Raw genomic sequence first — 18767 nt, 5'->3', positions numbered from 1 at the left:
TGCCTGGACCCTTTTTTGTTGGAGATGCCGGGGATTGAACCTGGGGCCTTCTGCTTACCAAGCAGATGCTCTACCACTCAGCCACCACCCCTCCCATAAAGCCAGGTTCAAATAAACATATATGAACCTGCCTTCTACTGAATCAGACCCCCTGCGTCCATCAAAGTCAGTATTGTCTACTCAGACTCTACTCAGTCTAATCGGCTCTCCAGGATCTCCAGCTGAGGTTTCTCATGCCTACTTGCCTGGACCCTTTTTAGTTGGAGATGCCGGGGATTGAACCTGGGACCTTCTGCTTCCCAAGCAGATGCTCTGCCTCTGAGCCACCGTCCCTCCCCTGACCAGCAGTGGCTCTCCAGGGTCTCAAGCTGAGGTTTTTCACGCCTCTTTGCCTGGACCCTTTTTAGTTGGAGATGCCGGGGATTGAACCTGGGACCTCCTGCTTCCCAAGCAGATGCTCTGCCTCTGAGCCACCGTCCCTCCCCTGACCAGCAGTGGCTCTCCAGGGTCTCAAGCTAAGGTTTTTCACGCCTATTTGCCTGGACCCTTTTTAGTTGGAGATGCCGGGGATTGAACCTGGGACCTGCTGCTTCCCAAGCAGATGCTCTGCCTCTGAGCCACCGTCCCTCCCCTGACCAGCAGTGGCTCTCCAGAGTATCAAGCTGAGGTTTTCCACGCCTCTTTGCCTGGACCCTTTTTAGTTGGAGATGCCGGGGATTGAACCTGGGACCTTCTGCATCCCAAGCTGATGCTCTACCACTGAGCCACCGCTCCTCCCTGTACATGCTGTTATATGTTTGCCACTTATGTCTGAAATAGCATCTGTCTCTTCTGAATATGCTGCTCTGATTTATTGAAATGTTTTTATGTTTTCATTCTGATATTTCTTTTTACTGCTGTAACCCACCCCGGACGTACTTGCAGGATAGGGCGGGATATAAAAAAAAAATTAAATTATATTTCTCACCCCCACTGATCTAGGGTTCCAATCCTGACGCAGATCGGACAGAGGCAGATTCCAGAGGGGCAGAGCTCTTGCAGCCTTCCCGGGTCCAAGGTGTGGCGTTGCCGGGAATGGGGCGTGCAAAGGGGTGGAGCCTGGATGCCAAGCTGGAGGTAATTGGTGGCCACGGCGGGAGGCGTGGCTCTGGGAGGCGAAGTGGGCGGCGGCTTCCCCTTTCAACATCGTGGATTCATGTGCTTTTGTTGGCTTCTTCCAGAGCGTGGAATTGGAACGAGGAGGGAGTATACGGGACCGGCACAGAAGAAGGTCCTCGGATGACTCAGGTTATAGCGCCCCCCTCAGACCTTGGCATGAGTCTTGCTTTCTTTCCCAGCTCTCCTAAACACACCCTAATCTCTTCAGTGTGGTTTCTGGAAAGCCAGTTTGGTGTAGTGGATAAGTGCACAGACTCTTATCTGGGAGAACTGAGTTTGATTCCCCTCTCCTCCACTTATAGCTGCTGGAATGGCCTTGGTTCAGCCATAGCTCTTGCAGGAGTTGTCCTTGAAAGGGCAGTTTCTGTCAGAGCTCCCTCAGCCCCACCTCCTTCACAGGGTGTCTGCTGTAGGCGGAGAAGATAAAAGAGATTGTAAACTGCTCAGAATCTCTGATTCAGGAAGAAGGGTGAAGTATAAATCTGCAGTCTTCTTCTTCTTCTTCTATTTGGTCTGTCAGTCCCGGAATGGAACGGAACACGTATTTTTACTGCCTACCGAGCACCGCCATTTTAAAAATTCAGATTTTTGCAAATTTAATACTGAATTTTCAGCATCCAATTAAAATCGGGAGACTCACGCCAGCCAAATTCCGATCAGGTTCATGGAGACTTAACCTTTAATCTTGCTGTAATCTCCCCAGTTTAAGCCGATTTAAAGATGTTTTAATCTCTCCTGTCGAAATCAGTGGTATTTAAACGTGCTGAACGTTGCCGGTGTCATGGCCCTTGGTTTCTAATATCCTTCTCCTAAAAATTGTTAAATTATATTAAGCGTCTGACTTGTCAAATTCAGTATTTTACAGTTTCTCCCTTCTCCCCTGCCAAACATCCCCAACACCACTCATAACTAAAAATACCGCAAACATAATCGATCAGTCAAACCGTTAATGGCATGCAGAGTGAACTAGGACAAAGCACATTGTTGTCAGAATAAGAGAAAAAAGAAAGGAAGACTTGTACAGTTAACATTTAAATGTAATCATCACTGTAAGAATTACGATAAAGTGCCAAATGTGAACTTTTTTGAATGACGTGAGTTGGTTTTTGCTGTGTTCAAGGTCTGAACCCCAAGGGGTCATCTTGGACAACTTGAAAACTTTGCACCCTTGACCTTTTCTCCTGCTCCTCTGTCAGGGGACAGAATTAATGAACTGGTAGTGCCTTAGAGATCAACAAGACTTCCAGGATATGAACTTCTGGGTATGAACTTGCAAGAACCAAATTTTCCGTTGTCAGCTCTGATGAAGGCAACTTTGAAGAAGACGACCGCAGATTTATACCCCACCCTTCTCTCTGAATCAGTCTCAGAACGGCTCGAAATCTCCATTCCCTTCCTCCCGCACAGCAGACACCCAGTGAGGTGGGTGGGGCTGAGAGAGCTCTGACAGAAGCTGCCCTTTCAAGGACAGAGACTCAGAGCAGCCTACAATCTCCTTTCCCTTCCTCCCGCACAACAGACACCCAGTGAGGTGGGTGGGGCTGAGAGAGCTCTGACAGAAGCTGCCCTTTCAAGGACAGAGACTCAGAGCAGCCTACAATCTCCTTTCCCTTCCTCCTGTACAACAGACACCCAGTGAGGTGGGTGGCGCTGAGAGAGCTCTGACAGAAGCTGCCCTTTCAAGGACAGAGACTCAGAGCAGCCTACAATCTCCTTTCCCTTCCTCTCGTACAACAGACACCCAGTGAGGTGGGTGGCGCTGAGAGAGCTCTGACAGAAGCTGCCCTTTCAAGGACAGAGACTCAGAGCAGCCTACAATCTCCTTTCCCTTCCTCCCGCACAACAGACACCCAGTGAGGTGGGTGGGGCTGAGAGAGCTCTGACAGAAGCTGCCCTTTCAAGGACAGAGACTCAGAGCAGCCTACAATCTCCTTTCCCTTCCTCCTGTACAACAGACACCCAGTGAGGTGGGTGGCGCTGAGAGAGCTCTGACGGAAGCTGCCCTTTTAAGGACAGAGACTCCAGAGCAGCCTACAATCTCCTTTCCCTTCCTCCTGCACAACAGACACCCAGTGAGGTGGGTGGGGCTGAGAGAGCTCTGACAGAAGCTGCCCTTTCAAGGACAGTTCTGTGAGAGCTGGGGCTGACCCAAGGCCATGCCAGCAGGTGCAAGTGGAGGAGTGGGGGAACCAAAGCCAGTTCTCAGTTAAGAGTCCACGCACTTCACCGCGACGCCAAACTTGACTCCTGAAAGCTCATCTTCCAAAAGTCTTGTGGCTCTCAAAGGCACCACTGGAGTCAAATATGGCTGCCCTGCAGCAGCTCAAGATGGCTGCCGTCTGATAAGCAATGAAGCCTTTCCTCCTGTCTGCCTGCTGCAGCCTTGGTCTCTCTGTGAAAAAGCTAGTTCTTTTCTTTTTAAACCACGCAGGGCAAGGCGGGTGGAGGCCCCATCCCCCGTCACAGAGCTCCAAGCCGAGTTTTGCCACCATCCGTCGGGCCGAAGCCACCTGGGACATCGGTGAGTCTGGGTGTGGCCCTGGCTGCCACGGAGAAGCATCCTTTGGCGGTTCTTTCACCCGGCACCAACTTGGGTGCGGGCGAGCGACCCGTGAATGCTCAACGAAATTGCTGAGCAGAACCGATAAACTTCTTCTTCACCCAAAAAGCGATTCACTGCCAGAGGAGGTGGCAGCGGCTACAAGCCTGGACAGCTTCGAGAAGGGATTGGATAAACATATGGAACAGAAGTCCACGAGTGGCTATTAGCCACAGCGTATATGGCCAAACTTGCTTAATGTAAAAACCACGTAGAATAAATGGCAAACGTTTGAGAGCCACAAGACACGAACGTCAGATGTTTGAGAGCTGCAAGACAAGGAAGGAAGGAAGGAAGGAAGGAAGGAAGGAAGGAAGGAAGGAAGGAAGGAAGGAAGGAAGGAAGGAAGGAAGGAAGGAAGGAAGGAAAATAGATGGGGAGGAGGGAGAGGTGGAAAGAAAGCCACTTTAACTGCTGGCTTGGCTTGGAGAAGTGATTTGAAGAGAGAAATGCCTTCTCCAAGCCAGCCAATGGGACAGTGGGAGATTTGAGAGTCACGCTATATGTGTGAAAGAGCCACAGTTTGGCTATCCCTGTCCTACAAGGTAGAAAGGTGGCTAAGGCCCCTTCCAACTCTGATTCTAATAAATGTTTAAAATAAAGAATACATTCAATCAATTGGCAGGTAATGACCGCACGCGAAGTCACCATCCGTACGCGTTGACTTTCCGCAGGGGTCACTGGTCGTGTGAGTGTGTGTGTGTGTGTGTGGGGGGGGGGTATTTGCGAATTTTTTGCATTGTGCAAGAGGCCGGATTAGATGACCCCTTCCAACTCGTATGATTCTCAGTGAGTTTGTGTGTGCGGGTTTTGCAGAGGTTTGGCTGTTTTCACCCGTTTCTCTGTTTCCGCTCACCCACGTTTGCAGCGGAAGAGAGTTCCCCGCGGGAAACCAGAGGAAACGAGTCCCAGCAAAATACCCCCCAGGAAGGAAGGCAGAGCGGGGCCGACGAAAGCAGGGGCTTGCCGACATCGAGCTCGGAGAAGGAGAGTCTGACAGCAGCAGTGAAGGTGAGCGGGTGGGCCTGGTGGGCGAGGCTGCGGCTCGGCGGTCAGAGCGCTGGCTTTGGATGCGGAAGGCCTCGGGTTCAGTCCCCGGCCTTTCCCGTTTCAGGGATCGAGGCCCAGCAGCGAATGGCCTTTCCTAATGAGCAAGATGTTGAGAACCAGAGGCCACGCTGCTGGCAAAGCGCAGCACCTTTAAATCGCATGGATTTGGGCAGGAGAGATTAAAGCGCGGCTTAAGGACGCTTAAACGGGGGAGATTAAAGGATGATTAAAGATTAAGTCTCCCCTTGAGATCTGGGAGAGCGGCTGCCGGTCAGAGTAGACGAGACCGACCCGGAGAGACCCAGAGAACGGTCTGGCTCGGGAGAAAGCTGGTCCCCTGTGAGACGAGAACCAGAGTGGGGCTGGGGAGCTGGAAGGATTCGGGGACAAAAGCAGCGGGCTGCAGTGAAGTGTTATCACCAAACTGGATAAAATCGTATTGTGGCGAGACCCGCATGCTTCTTCCTAGAGTCCGGACCTGGAGATGCAGTGGGTTTTCACGGGCACTGGGGCTGCTCTGGTCCAAAACTACATTGCAAGAAATCAGGCCTGCTTGCCCTTTCCTTCTCTGCTTGGGTGGATTCATTAAGGGTCTCTTAAACAACAGCACGCGGTGCAGAGTGGCAAAGCTGCAGTCCTAAGCTCTGCTCATGACCTGAGTTCGATCCCGGCAGAAGCTGGATTCAGGTAGCTGGCTCCAGGTTGACTCAGCCTTCCCCTTTCCGAGATCGGTCAAATGAGTCCCCAGCTTGCTGGGGGGGGGGGGAAGCGTAAAAGACTGGGGAAGGCAAAGGCAAACCGTAAAAAGTCTGCCATAAAAATGTCGTGATGCGATGTCACCCGTGCCGGAAACGACTGGTGCTTGCACAGGGGACTACATTTACCTTAAACAGAAGGCTCTGTCCTCTCCCTTCTTCTTCTGTTCCTTTTTCCCTTCACCTCCTTGGTCATTTTTTGCCACCTTCTCTGTTCCTTTGTGTTCTTCATCGTCTTTCCTTTTTTTTGTCTTCTTTCCTCTTTTTCTTCTCTGTAGAGTTCCACAACAGGCTTCCCTGAGACCCACAGACTTGTTTCTGCGGCCCTTTGCGATGCCATAATGGTATATATTAGCAGGGCTTTTTTTTGTAGCAGGAACTCCTTTGTATATTAGGCCACACCCCCTGATGTAGCCAATCCTCCACGAACTTTCAGGGCTCTTCGTACAGGGCCTACTGTAAGCTTCAGGAGGGCATGGCCTAATAGGCAAAGGAGTTCCTGCTACAAAAGAAGCTCTGTATTTGCATATTAGGCCACACTCCCCTGATGTAGCCAATCCTCTAAGAGCTCTTCTTACAGGGCCTACTATAAGCTCCAAGAGGATTGGCTACGTCAGGGGGTGTGGCCCAGGGGTGGAATTCTAGCAGGAGCTCTTTTGCGTATTAGTCCACACCTCCCTGATGTAGCCAATCCTCCAAGAGCTTACAGGGCTCTTCTGACAGGTCCTACTGTAAGTTGATGCTGTGTCTTCTTGGTGCTTGGAGGGGGGGCGGGAACAGTGGGAGGGCTTCTGGTGTTCTGGCCCCACTGATGGACCTCCTGATGGCGCCTGGTTTTTTGGGCACTGTGTGACACAGAGTGTTGGACTGGATGGGCCATTGGCCTGATCCAGTATGGCTTCTCTTATGGTCTTATGTCTGGGGCAGTGATGCTCTGTATTCTTGGTGCTTGGGGGGGGCACAGTGGGAGGGCTTCTAGTGGCCTGGCCCCACTGGTGGACTTCCTGATGGCACTTGGGGGTTTTTTGGCCACTGTGTGACACAGAGTGTTGAACTGGATGGGCCACTGTCCTGATCCAACACGGCTTCTCTTAAGTTCTTATGTGACACAGAGTGTTGGACTGGATTGGCCACTGGCCTGATCCAACATGGCATCTTTTATGTTCTTATGTGACACAGAGTGTTGGACCGGATGGGCCTTTGGTCTGATCCAACATGGCTTCTCTTATGTTCTTATGTGACACAGAGTGTTGGACTGGATGGGCCATTGGCCTGATCCAACAGGCTTCTCTTATGTTCTTATGTGACACAGAGTGTTGGATTGGATGGGCCATTGGCCTGATCCAACATGCCTTCTCTTATGTTCTTATGTGACACATAGGCCGTTTTCGCACTGACCTTTTACTGGCGCGACCACCCTCTTCACACCGGAGGATCTGCCCGGATTTCGCGCAAGAAGCGCCGGCGCACCCAAAAGAGCCGGCTACTTCCGTCGCGAAACCCGCTCAAACGTTTTCCTGCTTCTTGGCGGTTTCCGTTTGAGCGGGTTTCGCGACGGAAGTAGCCGGCTCTTTTGGGTGCGCCGGCGCTTCTTGTGCGAAATCCAGGCAGATCCTCCGGTGTGAAGAGGGTGGTCGCGCCAGTAAAAGGTCAGTGCGAAAACGCTTATAGTGTTGGACTGGATGGGCCATTGGCCTGATCCAGCAGGGCTTCTCTTATGTTCTTATGTGACACAGAGTGTTGGACTGGATGGGCCATTGGCCTGATCCAGCAGGGCTTCTCTTATGTTCTAATGTGACACAGAGTCTTGGACTGGATGGGCCATTGGCCTGATCCAACAGGGCTTCTCTTATGTTCTTATGTGACACAGAGTGTTGGACCGGATGGGCCTTTGGTCTGATCCAACATGGCTTCTCTTATGTTCTTATGTGACACAGAGTGTTGGACTGGATGGGCCATTGGCCTGATCCAACAGGGCTTCTCTTATGTTCTTATGTGACACAGAGTGTTGGACTGGATGGGCCTTTGGCCTGATCCAACATGGCTTCTCTTATGTTCTTATGTGACACAGAGTGTTGGACTGGATGGGCCATTGGCCTGATCCAGCAGGGCTTCTCTTATGTTCTTCTGTGACACAGAGTGTTGGACTGGATGGGCCTTTGGCCTGATCCAACATGGCTTCTCTTATGGTCTTAAGTTCTTACCTTCCATTTTGCAGCAATTCAGGGAACCCTCGACTACCCCACGGCCTCCAAAACCCATCGCCCTCCCCCGGGGCCGGAAACCCCCCAGCCAGCCTGAGAGAAGCCGGAGCAACGAGGAAGCAGGCCTAGCCGGAGGGGCTGCCCCGGAAGATACACGTACGTCACCCCCAATAGCCCAGCCCCGCCGCAGACCCGAAGAGCCGGAGAACGAAGGTGACGTGAGATCGGAGAGGCAGGGTGGAGTGGTTCCACGCTAGGGAGCTCGAGCGAAGCCCCGGGACCGGCAGATGCAGGCCGGGGCTCAGTGATAGAGCTTGTGCTTTTTAGACAGGCCCACAGGGCTTTTTTCTTTTTGTAGCAGGAACTCCTTTGCATATCAGGCCACACACCCCTGATGTAGCCAATCCTCCAAGAGCTTACAGGGCTCTTCTTACAGGGCCTACTGTAAGCTCCAGGAGGATTGGCTACATCAGGGGGTGTGGCCCAGGGGTGGAATTCTAGCAGGAGCTCCTTTGCATATCAGGCCACACCCCTCTGATGTAGCCAATCCTCCAAGAGCTTACAGGGCTCTTCTTACAGGGCCTACTATAAGCTCCAGTAGGATTGGCTACCTCAGGGGGTGTGGCCCAGGGGTGGAATTCTAGCAGGAGCTCCTTTGCATATTAGGCCACACCCCTCTGATGCAGCCAATCCTCCAAGAGCTTACAGGGCTCTTCTTACAGGGCCTACTATAAGCTCCAGGAGGATTGGCTACCTCAGAGGGTGTGGCCCAGGGGTGAAATTCTAGCAGGAGCTCGTTTGCATATTAAGCCACACCCCTCTGATGTAGCCAATCCTCCAAGAGCTTACAGGGCTCTTCTTACAGGACCTACTATAAGCTCCAGTAGGATTGGCTACCTCAGGGGGTGTGGCCCAGGGGTGAAATTCTAGCAGGAGCTCGTTTGCATATTAAGCCACACCCCTCTGATGTAGCCAATCCTCCAAGAGCTTACAGGGCTCTTCTTACAGGGCCTACTATAAGCTCCAGTAGGATTGGCTACCTCAGGGTGTGTGGCCCAGGGGTGGAATTCTAGCAGGAGCTCCTTTGCATATTAAGCCACACCCCTCTGATGTAGTCAATCCTCCAAGAGCTTACAGGGCTCTTCTTACAGGGCCTACTATAAGCTCCAGTAGGATTGGCTACCTCAGGGGGTGTGGCCCAGGGGTGGAATTCTAGCAGGAGCTCATTTGCATATTAGGGCACACCCCTCTGATGTAGCCAATCCTCCAAGAGCTTACAGGGCTCTTCTTACAGGGCCTACTATAAGCTCCGGGAGGATTGGCTACCTCAGAGGGTGTGGCCCAGGGGTGAAATTCTAGCAGGAGCTCCTTTGTATATCAGGCCACACACCCCTGAGGTAGCCAATCCTCCAAGAGCTTACGAGGCTCTTTTTTGTAAGCTCCAGGAGGATTGGCTACATCAGGGGTGTGTGGCCTAATATGCAAAGGAGCCCCTGCTAGAATTCCATCTCTTGGAAGATTGGCTACATCAGGGGGTGTGTGGCCTATTATGCAAAGGATCCCCTGCTAGAATTCCAAGCTCTTGAAGGATTGGCTACATCAGAGGTGTGTGGCCTAATATGCAAAGGAGCCCCTGCTAGAATTCTCTCTTCTCTGGGAGAACTGGGTTTGATTCCCCACTCCTCCACTTGCACCTGCTGGAATGGCCTTGGGTCAGCCATAGCTCTCGCAGAGTTGTCCTTGAAAGGGCAGCTGCTGTGAGAGCCCTCTCCAGCCCCACCCACCTCACAGGGTGTCTGTTGTGGGGGAGGAAGGTAAAGAAGATTGTGATTGTGAGACTCTTCGGAGTGGAGGGCGGGATATAAATCCAATATCATCTTCTTTTTCTTCCTTCACTTCCTCTCCAAGAGAGGAGCCTCAGCCAATGGGGGAAATAGAGGCTTTGCTCTGTAGCTTCTGTGCAATTGCAAAATCCTAGCAAAGCAAGCTGAGACGCAAAAAGAAGCAAGAGAGAGGGAGAAGGAAGCAGACTTGCTTGTGGGGCTGATAGGAGCCCTCTGGGGGCCTGATCTGGCCCCTGGGCTGCATGTTTGACACCCCTTTAAACACGTGTATAATAGTGCCGGGTAGAGAAGTTGCTTTTCCCTAGAGAGTGTTGATCTATACTTTAAAAAGAGATTGACAGTAGCGAGTAAGCAGAAAGATGCTTAGCGTTTGCCTATCCGTCTGCAGTAGGGTTGCCAATCCCCAGGTGGGGGCACAGGATCCCCCAGTTTGGAGACCCTGCCCCTGCTTCAGGGGCATCAGAAAGCGGGGGGAGGGGAGGAAAATGTCTGCTGGGAATTCTGTTATTCCCTATGGAGATTTATTCCCATAGAAAATCATGGAGAATTGATCTGTGGGTATCTGGGGCTCTGGGGGGCCTGTTTTTTGGGGTAGAAGCACCAAATTTTCAGTATAGCATCTAGTGCCTCTCCCCAAAATACCCCCCAAGTTTCAAAAAGATTGGACCAGGGGGTCCAATTCCAGGAGCCCCCAAAGAAGGTGCCCCCATCCTTCATTATTTCCTATGGAAGGAAGGCATTGAAAAGGTGTGATGGCCAGAACTCCCTTTGGAGTTCAATGATGCTTGTCACAGCCTTGATCTTGGCTCCACCCCCAAAGTTCTTGAATTGGACTTGGCAACCCTAGTCTGCAATCTCTGTGGTCACTTGCTTCTGGTGGCCTGAGACACAGGGACATGGCACCAGACACTTCCAACATTAAGAACATTGGGAGAGCCTTTCTGGATCAGACGGGCAGTCCACCTAGCGCAGTAACCAATGGCCACGCAGTTCCTCTGGAGGTCCAACAGCAGTGCACAGAGTCCGAGGCCTTCCCTTGGACGTTGCTTCCCAGTACCAGGCTTCAGAGATGGACTGCCTAGAGGCTCTTTTTAGTCACCTGGCTAGCAGACACTGATAGGCCTCTCCTTCACCAAACTCTCTGATCCCCTTTGAAAGCTGTCTATGCCTGTGGCCGTCGCTACGTCCCCACATATTTGTATAGTACCGAGTGGCTGATCAAACCGTTGCCTTGACCCGTTTGGGCTCTGAACTTGGCCAGGGTCTTGGGCACCCATGGCAGGCCTGTCGCCAGAGGGTTTTTTTTGTAGCAGGAACTCCTTTGCATATTAGGCCACACCCTCTGACATAGCAAATCCCCCACGAGCTTACAAGGCTCTTTGTACAGGGCCTACTGCAAGATCCAGAAGGACTGGCTACATCAGGGGTTTGTGGCCTAATATGCAAAGGAGCTCCTGATAGAATTCCAAGCTCTTGGAGGATTGGCTACATCAGGGGGTGTGGCCTAATATGCAAAGGAACCCTGCTAGAATTCCAAGCTCATGGAGGATTGGCTACATCAGGGGTATGTGGCCTAATATGCAAAGGAGCTCCTGATAGAATTCCAAGCTCTTAGAGGATTGGCTACCTCAGGGGGGCATGGCCTAATATGCAAAGGAGCTCCTGCTAGAATTCCAAGCTCTTGGAGGATTGGCTACATCAGGGGTGTGGGGCCTAATATGCAAAGGAGCCCCTGCTAGAATCCCAAGCTCTTGGAGGATTGGCTACATCAGGGGTGTGTGGCCTAATATGCAAAGGAGCCCTTGCTAGAATCCCAAACTCTTGGAGGATTGGCTGCATCAGGGGTGTGTGGCCTAATATGCAAAGGAGCCCTTGCTAGAATCCCAAACTCTTGGAGGATTGGCTACATCAGGGGTGTGTGGCCTAATATGCAAAGGAGCCCTTGCTAGAATTCCAAGCTCTTGGAGGATTGGCTACATCAGGGGGTGTGGCCTAATATGCAAAGGAGCCCCTGCTAGAATTCCAAGCTCTTGGAGGATTGGCTACATCAGGGGTGTGGGGCCTAATATGCAAAGGAGCTCCTGCTAGAATTCCAGCCCTGACAGGGAGGACAAGGTCCTGCAGGTGAGGAGGAAGGGAGGGGGATCCGGGGTGCTTACAAGGCTCCCGTTTCTCTTCCAGGGGACCCAGAAACGGGGAGGAAAGCAGCCCCTCTCAAACCAAAGAGGACGCGGCGAGCACAGTCTTGCGACAAACTGGATTCCGACCGGGGCCGACACCCGTGCTCTGGAGGTGAAACCTTTCCCCCAGGGGCTTCCACAATGTGGACCTTACCTTAAAAGGGGCATGGGAGGTTGCAAAGTACAAGGAGCACTCAGATGCCTCCAGTTTATACTTTTCTTTAATAGATGGGGCACCCTTGCAGAATAACAAAACCCTGAAGCCAGGGTCTGGGGCCCTGGCGGCCCTGCGAAAGGCAGAGGAAAGGGTCGGGGTAATAGGAGCCCCGTGGTGCAGAGTGGTAATGCTACAGTACTGCAGTCCTAAGCTCTGCTCACGACCCGAGTTCGATCCCGGTGGAAGCTGGGTTTTCAGGTAGCTGGCTCGAGGTTGACTCAGCCTTCCATCCTTCCAGGGCCGGCGCTAAGGGATCTGCCGCTAGAAGCAGACCCCTGTGCCGTGCCCCCCCCCCAAGCTCCCTTTTTTTCCTACACGTGAATAGCGCGTGCCACGATGACGTCACTAAAAGCGATGTCATGGTAAGGGGGATTAGAGAGTGGTGGGCAACACGAGAGTGGGCCGCTTTCCCCCTGCACTGCACTCTTTGGCGGCTTCCTTGGAAGCTCTCGAGTGCCCGGCGCGTTGTTTCTGTTTGCTAAGGGACCGGAAGATTTCTCCAACCCCTCAGCAAGCAGAAACGAGGCAGCAGCTGCCGGGACTGAAAGTTAAACCCCGTGTTGTTTCTGCTTGCTGAGGGGCTGGAAGATTTCTCCAACCCCTCAGCACGCAGAAACGAGGCAGCAGCTGCCGGGACTGAAAGTTAAGCCCCGCGTTTTTTCTGCTTGCTGAGGGGCCGGAAGATTTCTCCAACCCCTCAGCACGCAGAAACGAGGCAGCAGCTCCCGGGACTGAAAGTTAAGCCCCGCATTGTTTCTGCTTCCTGAGGGGCCGGAAGATTTCTCCAACCTCTCAGCAAGCAGAAACAAGGCAGCAGCTCCCGGGACTGAAAGTTAAGCCCTGCGTTGTTTCTGCTTGCTGAGGGGCCGGAAGATTTCTTCAACCCCTCAGCACGCAGAAACGAGGCAGCAGCTGCCGGGACTGAAAGTTAAGCCCCGCGTTGTTTCTGCTTGCTGAGGGGCCGGAAGATTTCTTCAACCCCTCAGCACGCAGAAACGAGGCAGCAGCTGCCGGGACTGAAAGTTAAGCCCCGCGTTGTTTCTGCTTCCTGAGGGGCCGGAAGATTTCTCCAACCCCTCAGCACGCAGAAACGAGGCGGCAGCTCCCGGGACTGAAAATTAAGCCCCGCGTTTTTTCTGCTTGCTGAGGGGCCGGAAGATTTCTCCAACCCCCTCAGCAAGCAGAAACGAGGAGGCAGTTCCCGGGACTGAAAGTTAAGCCCCGCATTGTTTCTGCTTGCTGAAGGGCCGGAAGATTTCTCCAACCCCTCAGGAAGCAGAAACGACGCGCCCCCGAAGAGCTGGCGCCCTAGGCAGCTGCCGAATGTTGCCTAATGGACGCGCCGGCTCTGCATCCTTCCGGGGTCGGTGAAACGAGTCCCCAGCTTGCTGGGGTTAAAATGCAGACGACTGAGGAAGGCAAGGGCAAACCACCCCATAAAAAGACTGCCGTGAAAATGTCATGATGGGATGTCATCCCATGGGCGAGTTACGACTCAGTGCTTGCACAGGGGACTACCTTTACCTTTAATATGGGAAAGGTGAAGGGGGGATGAAGGGGAGAGATGAAGTGTGGGGTTGGAGAAGGCCTGGTGGGTCCCCAGGGAAGAAGTAACTGGGGGGGGGGGCGATTCCCGCATGACTTGCACAAGCCCTCCCGCACGACACGCTTTCAGTCCGTTTTGAAGTGTGTGAGAACCGCCGCAGGTTTCCCTGTCGCTAACCACCTCTCCTTTCTCCCCTCCCCACCACACCCCCTTCCCTCCTCCCCTACCCCACCCCAGGTGCCGGTGACACCCCCCTTCCTGACCCCCCTCCCCCTCCCCCCGACTGCAGCCTGTCTCACTGGAAGTCTCGCCCTGCTGTTGCCCACCCTCTCCTGCCGGCCAACCGAACTGCGGGTAGGTAGGAAGGCCGACAAACCGCGGGAAATTCACCCGGTGCTTCCTCCCTCCTCCCCTCCCCTTTATAGCTCCTTCTTTCTTCAGGAACTCCCGAATCTGGGACAGAATGATGGGCAGACGTTCCCTGGACGCCGCGTCCTCCGCTGAAAGCTGCAGAGATTCCTTTTCCTCTTCTGGCGGGAAGACCGAGGGAACGTGAACCGCGCAAAAGACAGAGAGCGGCGGGGAAGTCCCCTCCCCGGCGCTCCCCCTCCCGCAAAGAGGGGCCCATCCCCACGACCCACAAACACCATCCGAGACCTGCTTGGTCTTCAGTGCTGCTGACCCCTCCCCCATTTTTCTCTCCCTTCCTCTGTTTGTGCCTGTTTTCTTCCCTCGCTTCTGGGGCACCTCCATCTAACCCCTTCCCCCCAGAAGGACACAACACCCCCTTTTAATCCGAGGGGTGGGGCTGAGAAAAAGTCACAGTGAATTCCCTCCCCCTTTCTTTTCAGTTCGGGGGTGTTGAGATTGACCAAAACGCCTCCTCCCTGGAACAGAAATTCCTTGGCAGACTTCTTTTCCTCCTCATCTGACTACGCCGATCGATCGAACCTCCCCCTCCTGCCCGTCTCGCTGCTCCTACATGCCCTGCTCCCTTCTTACATTCGCACTGTTCTATTTTCAGCTTGTACAAAAGGAAGAGAATATTAATAAATTATATATGGAAATTAAAAAAAAAAACAACCTTTGGGAGGTTTCTTACTTGATGTCGCGGCGTCTCTCGGTAGGAACCCGCCGGGAAAGAAAGGAACGGCTTCTTTTTTTCAAGTTACAGACATCCGTCTATAAACCCGGACTTCCGACCGATCTCTTCCTGTGCCCATCAAAGAGGAGACAGAAATCTTTTTAAGGTACAAAACTAGCATCAAACGGCTTTTAAAAAGAGAAAGTCAGCTCATCATACGAGTTAACGCCGTAAGTTACTACTTCCTTTGGGTTAATTCGATGCTACCCTTTCGCCTGGAACAGAAGAAGATGATATTGGATTTATATCCTGCCTTCAACTCTGAGGAGTCTCAGAGCGGCTCACAATCTCCTTTCCCCTCCTCCCCCACAACAGATACCCTGTGAGGTAGATGAAGATATTGGATTTATATCCCGCCCTCCACTCCAAAGAGTCTCACAGCGGCTCACAATCTCCTTTCCCTTCCTCCCCCACAACAGACACCCTGTGAGGTAGATGAAGATATTGGATTTATATCCCGCCCTCCACTCCGAAGAGTCTCAGAGCGGCTCACAATCTCCTTTCCCTTCCTCCCCCACAACAGACACCCTGTGAGGTAGATGAAAATGGATTTTAATCCTGCCCTCCACTCCGAAGAGTCTCAGAGCGGCTCACAATCTCCTTTCCCTTCCTCCCCCACAACAGACACCCTGTGAGGTAGATGAAGATATTGGATTTATATCTCGCCCTCCACTCCGAAGGGTCTCAGAGCGGCTCACAATCTCCTTTACCTTCCTCCCCCACAAGACACCCTGTGAGTTGGGTGGGGCTGGAGAGGGCTCTCAGAGCAACTGCCCTTTCAAGGACAACCTTTTCCAGAGCTATGGCTGACCCAAGGCCATTCCAGTAGGTGCAAGTGGAGGAGTGGGGAATCAAACCCGGTTCTCCCAGATAACAGCTTGCCTTGCCAGGCTCTCTCAATTGCACTGTAGAGCTAATGAGCCAAGCCTCTCTTCCTTCTATTGGCTGAGGCTCCTCTCCCTTCTGGTCCACTGGGGAAGAAAGGAAAGAGCCGGAGCCTCCTTTGCCTAGTTCCCTGGATCCCGTGGGCGAGATACAAAAAGAACGCCTTTAAGACCAACAGGTGCTTATGTTTTAAGCATGTCCGTTTAAACAAAAAAATCTTTAATTGTGTTTGTGTCCTTTCTAAAGTTTATATATCTGCTACCAAGGCCTCCTTTATATCAGATCCAGCCCTCAAATGAGTTTGATACTCCTGGTCTAGGTCATTTATGAACAAATTAAGTAACACCAGACCCAGTACTGATTTACGTGGGATCCAACCACTCCATCCGTCCTCCATTGCAAGATCTGCCTAGTGACTCCTGGTTGCTTCCCTTTGTCCTTAGATGTAAACCGTCCAGAAAAGAACGGGAAGCCCTGCTGAGATCTCCTATCCCTTTAGATTCTCCTTCCGCCTTCGGTTCCAAAGCTTCCAATTCTCCAGGCTGAAAAGACCGCAAATCCATAATTGCACAATTGTTCTAAAAGTGCATAGGAAAAAAACGGGGGTCATTTTGTAGAAAAATAGGTGGTGGCGTTCATTAGCATAACTCATTAGCATATGCTGCCTCCGCCAGCCAAAAGCAACCGATGCAAGAAAGAAGAGCCCCAGGCGAGCGAGGCCTGGCTAGCGATCCAGCCAGCCCAAGCAGGCCTCACTGGCCTGGGGCTCTCTTGGGCCGCCCCACCCCATCCCAGTCAAAAGGCCAGCAAGCCACCCCCCTCCCATCTGCCCAAAATCACATCAGAAGTGGTGAAAGGGTGGGGTGGGCTTCTGCAGGGGTTAATGAGGGCTGCTGGGGGCGTGGCAAAGCCTCTGGTGGCTGGCTGGCTGGCCGCTCTCCTAATCCAGGGATTGTTATGCAGCTGCACCTCCTATTCATTGGACAAGGTAGGTGGGGGAATCCTCAGAAAGGTTCAGGAGCTATGCTAAATCTGAAGCCTGGGGGAAAAAATAATGACTAGAGAAATGAATAGAAGGGGGCAAAAAAAAGAAGCAAAGATTGCTGGTTTTGGCAAGGATAAAAAAGAGTCATTAAATCCTTCGTCCAATGAAAAATGAAGTGATTAAGGAACCATTCAGGTAAACAGGAAGTAATTAAATAAGGAATTAAAACCCTTGGAGCAGCGGAAGATGGGGGGGGAGGGGGAATTTCAAAGGCAAATTGCAGGGCGAAGAAGCGGGACCGTTGCCGAAGGGGGCTTACTTCCAAGTAGACTCTCCAAACCAGATTTTTAAAGGGAAGCCAGTGCTCTAACAAGGGCTGGGTGGAACTCCCCATTGCAACCCTCTTTGTAAAATGAACACCGACAGGATAATTTAAGAGGGCAAAACTACCGCGGGGCCCTTTTTGCAAAGAGCTTTTCGATCAGCCACGCCCGTCCCCAGCTGCCAGGCTTTCCCGAGTCACTCTCGTTCAGACGGGCTCGTTTGCCTCTTCCCGGAAAGGATCCGACTTCACGCCTAGGAGGATTCGGTAACCCTTTGCATCGCTGAGCACTGCCAATGGCGCCAGATGCGACCAGACCTGAAGGGATCCCGGGGCTCATCTCCAAAACGTATTTCGCATGAGTCAGGGCAGATGGCGGACAGTTTCTTGGAAAGGCAGCTCGGCGGCGATCCCCGGGCTTCTGCAGAAAACCAGATGCATCGTGAGTCATGCAAACCAGATCGTGCCCCCCTGGGAAGGGAAATGCCCTCCGCGCGGATTAGCAGCCGGGCCAAGCATGGCTGCGGCGTTCTCAAATGGCCAGCAGGTGGCAGCAAAGATGCGGGCAAGAGGCCGACCCAGGCGGCGGCGGCGGCCCTCTGGAATAAGAAGCCAGATCCAGCAGGGGGCAGCAGAGACCCCCTCATTCGCTCCGTAGCAGGTTTTACACGTGCATTCCTGACCCGCGTCCAGACGTGAGACGGGAGCTTCCCGCTAGAAGTGTCCGGTCCAAACACCTGGATGGGTCCACAGAGGAAGGGCTGGGGTCGTGTCTGACGGGCCTGCTGTACGGCTGCCAGTTTCCCGGTGGGGCCTGGAGATTTCCCAGCATCACAACTGACCGGCAGGGGTGGCCAGACTGAGGCTCAGGAACCACATGTGGCTCTTTCACACATATTGTGTGGCTCTCAAAGCCCCCACCACCCCATTGGCAGGCACGGAGAAGGAGGGACGGTGGCTCAGTGGTAGAGCATCTGCTCAGGAAGCAGAAGGTCCCAGGTTCAATCCCCGGCATCTCCAACTAAAGAGGGTCCAGGCAAAGAGGCGTAGAAAACCTCAGCTGGAGACCCTGGAGAGCCACTGCTGGTTAGGGGAGGGACAGTGGCTCAGTGGTAGAGCATCTGCTTGGTAAGCAGAAGGTCCCAGGTTCGATCCCCGGCATCTCCAACTAAAAAGGCTCCAGTCAAATAGGTGTGGAAAACCTCCACTTGAGACCCTGGAGAGCCACTGCTGGTCAGGGGAGGGATGGTGGCTCAGTGGTAGAGCACCTGCTTGGTAAGCAGAAGGTCCCAGGTTCAATCCCAGGCATCTCCAACTCAAAAGGGTCCAGGCAAATAGGTGTGAAAAACCTCAGCTTGAGACTCTGGAGAGCTGCTGCCAGTCTGAGCAGACAATACTGACTTTGATGGACCCAGGGTCTGATTCAGTATAAGGCAGCTTCATATGTTCATTTGTCTCTTTAAATCACTTCTCCGAGCCAGGCCGGTTAAAGTTGCTTTCTTTCCACCTCTCCCTCCCCCGTCTATCTTCCTCCCTCCCTCCCACCTTGTGGCTCTCAAACATCTGTTTATTCTACGTGGCTCTGACATTAAGCAAGGTCGGCCGCCCCTGCACTGGACCATCTGGGTTAGTCATTATAATCTCACAAATGCAAAAGGCTGTTTCCCGCCCCCACCCCCCACCCCGTGGAAGAGACATATCTGTAGATACAGCACATCTGTGCTCCAGGCAGTACGGTGCACCCCCCCGCTCCCACCCTGGCTGCAGAGGCACAATTGCAAAAACGTTTGCATGCATTCCTCTCATTTCCATTCTCAAGGGTTTGGGTTCCACCCCAGAGTCTCTAGAAACCGAAATCTCTTTGGTGGGCGGTTGGAT

The 18767-nt window shown here is 52.8% G+C and overlaps 2 protein-coding genes across 2 annotated transcripts in view; one reads left to right on the top strand and one right to left on the bottom strand.

Moving 5' to 3' along the window:
- Nucleotides 1–14109, top strand: part of CARMIL3 (capping protein regulator and myosin 1 linker 3) — an 80642-nt gene extending 66533 nt beyond the window's left edge. Inside the window, exons 34-40 of the mRNA XM_060256513.1 lie at nucleotides 982–1116; nucleotides 1221–1287; nucleotides 3590–3679; nucleotides 4626–4768; nucleotides 7781–7979; nucleotides 11792–11902; nucleotides 13979–14109. Of these exons, the coding sequence (XP_060112496.1) occupies nucleotides 982–1116; nucleotides 1221–1287; nucleotides 3590–3679; nucleotides 4626–4768; nucleotides 7781–7979; nucleotides 11792–11902; nucleotides 13979–14109 (876 nt within the window). The remainder of the gene's footprint in view (nucleotides 1–981; nucleotides 1117–1220; nucleotides 1288–3589; nucleotides 3680–4625; nucleotides 4769–7780; nucleotides 7980–11791; nucleotides 11903–13978) is intronic.
- LOC132583743 (dehydrogenase/reductase SDR family member 4-like) overlaps nucleotides 1–18767 on the bottom strand; it is a 206255-nt gene that overhangs the window by 137079 nt on the left and 50409 nt on the right. The gene's annotated exons all lie outside the window — the stretch shown is intronic.

This window comes from Heteronotia binoei, chromosome 15, assembly GCF_032191835.1.
Source record: "Heteronotia binoei isolate CCM8104 ecotype False Entrance Well chromosome 15, APGP_CSIRO_Hbin_v1, whole genome shotgun sequence".
Taxonomy (NCBI): domain Eukaryota; kingdom Metazoa; phylum Chordata; class Lepidosauria; order Squamata; family Gekkonidae; genus Heteronotia; species Heteronotia binoei.
This window is presented reverse-complemented; position numbering and strand designations above follow the sequence as displayed.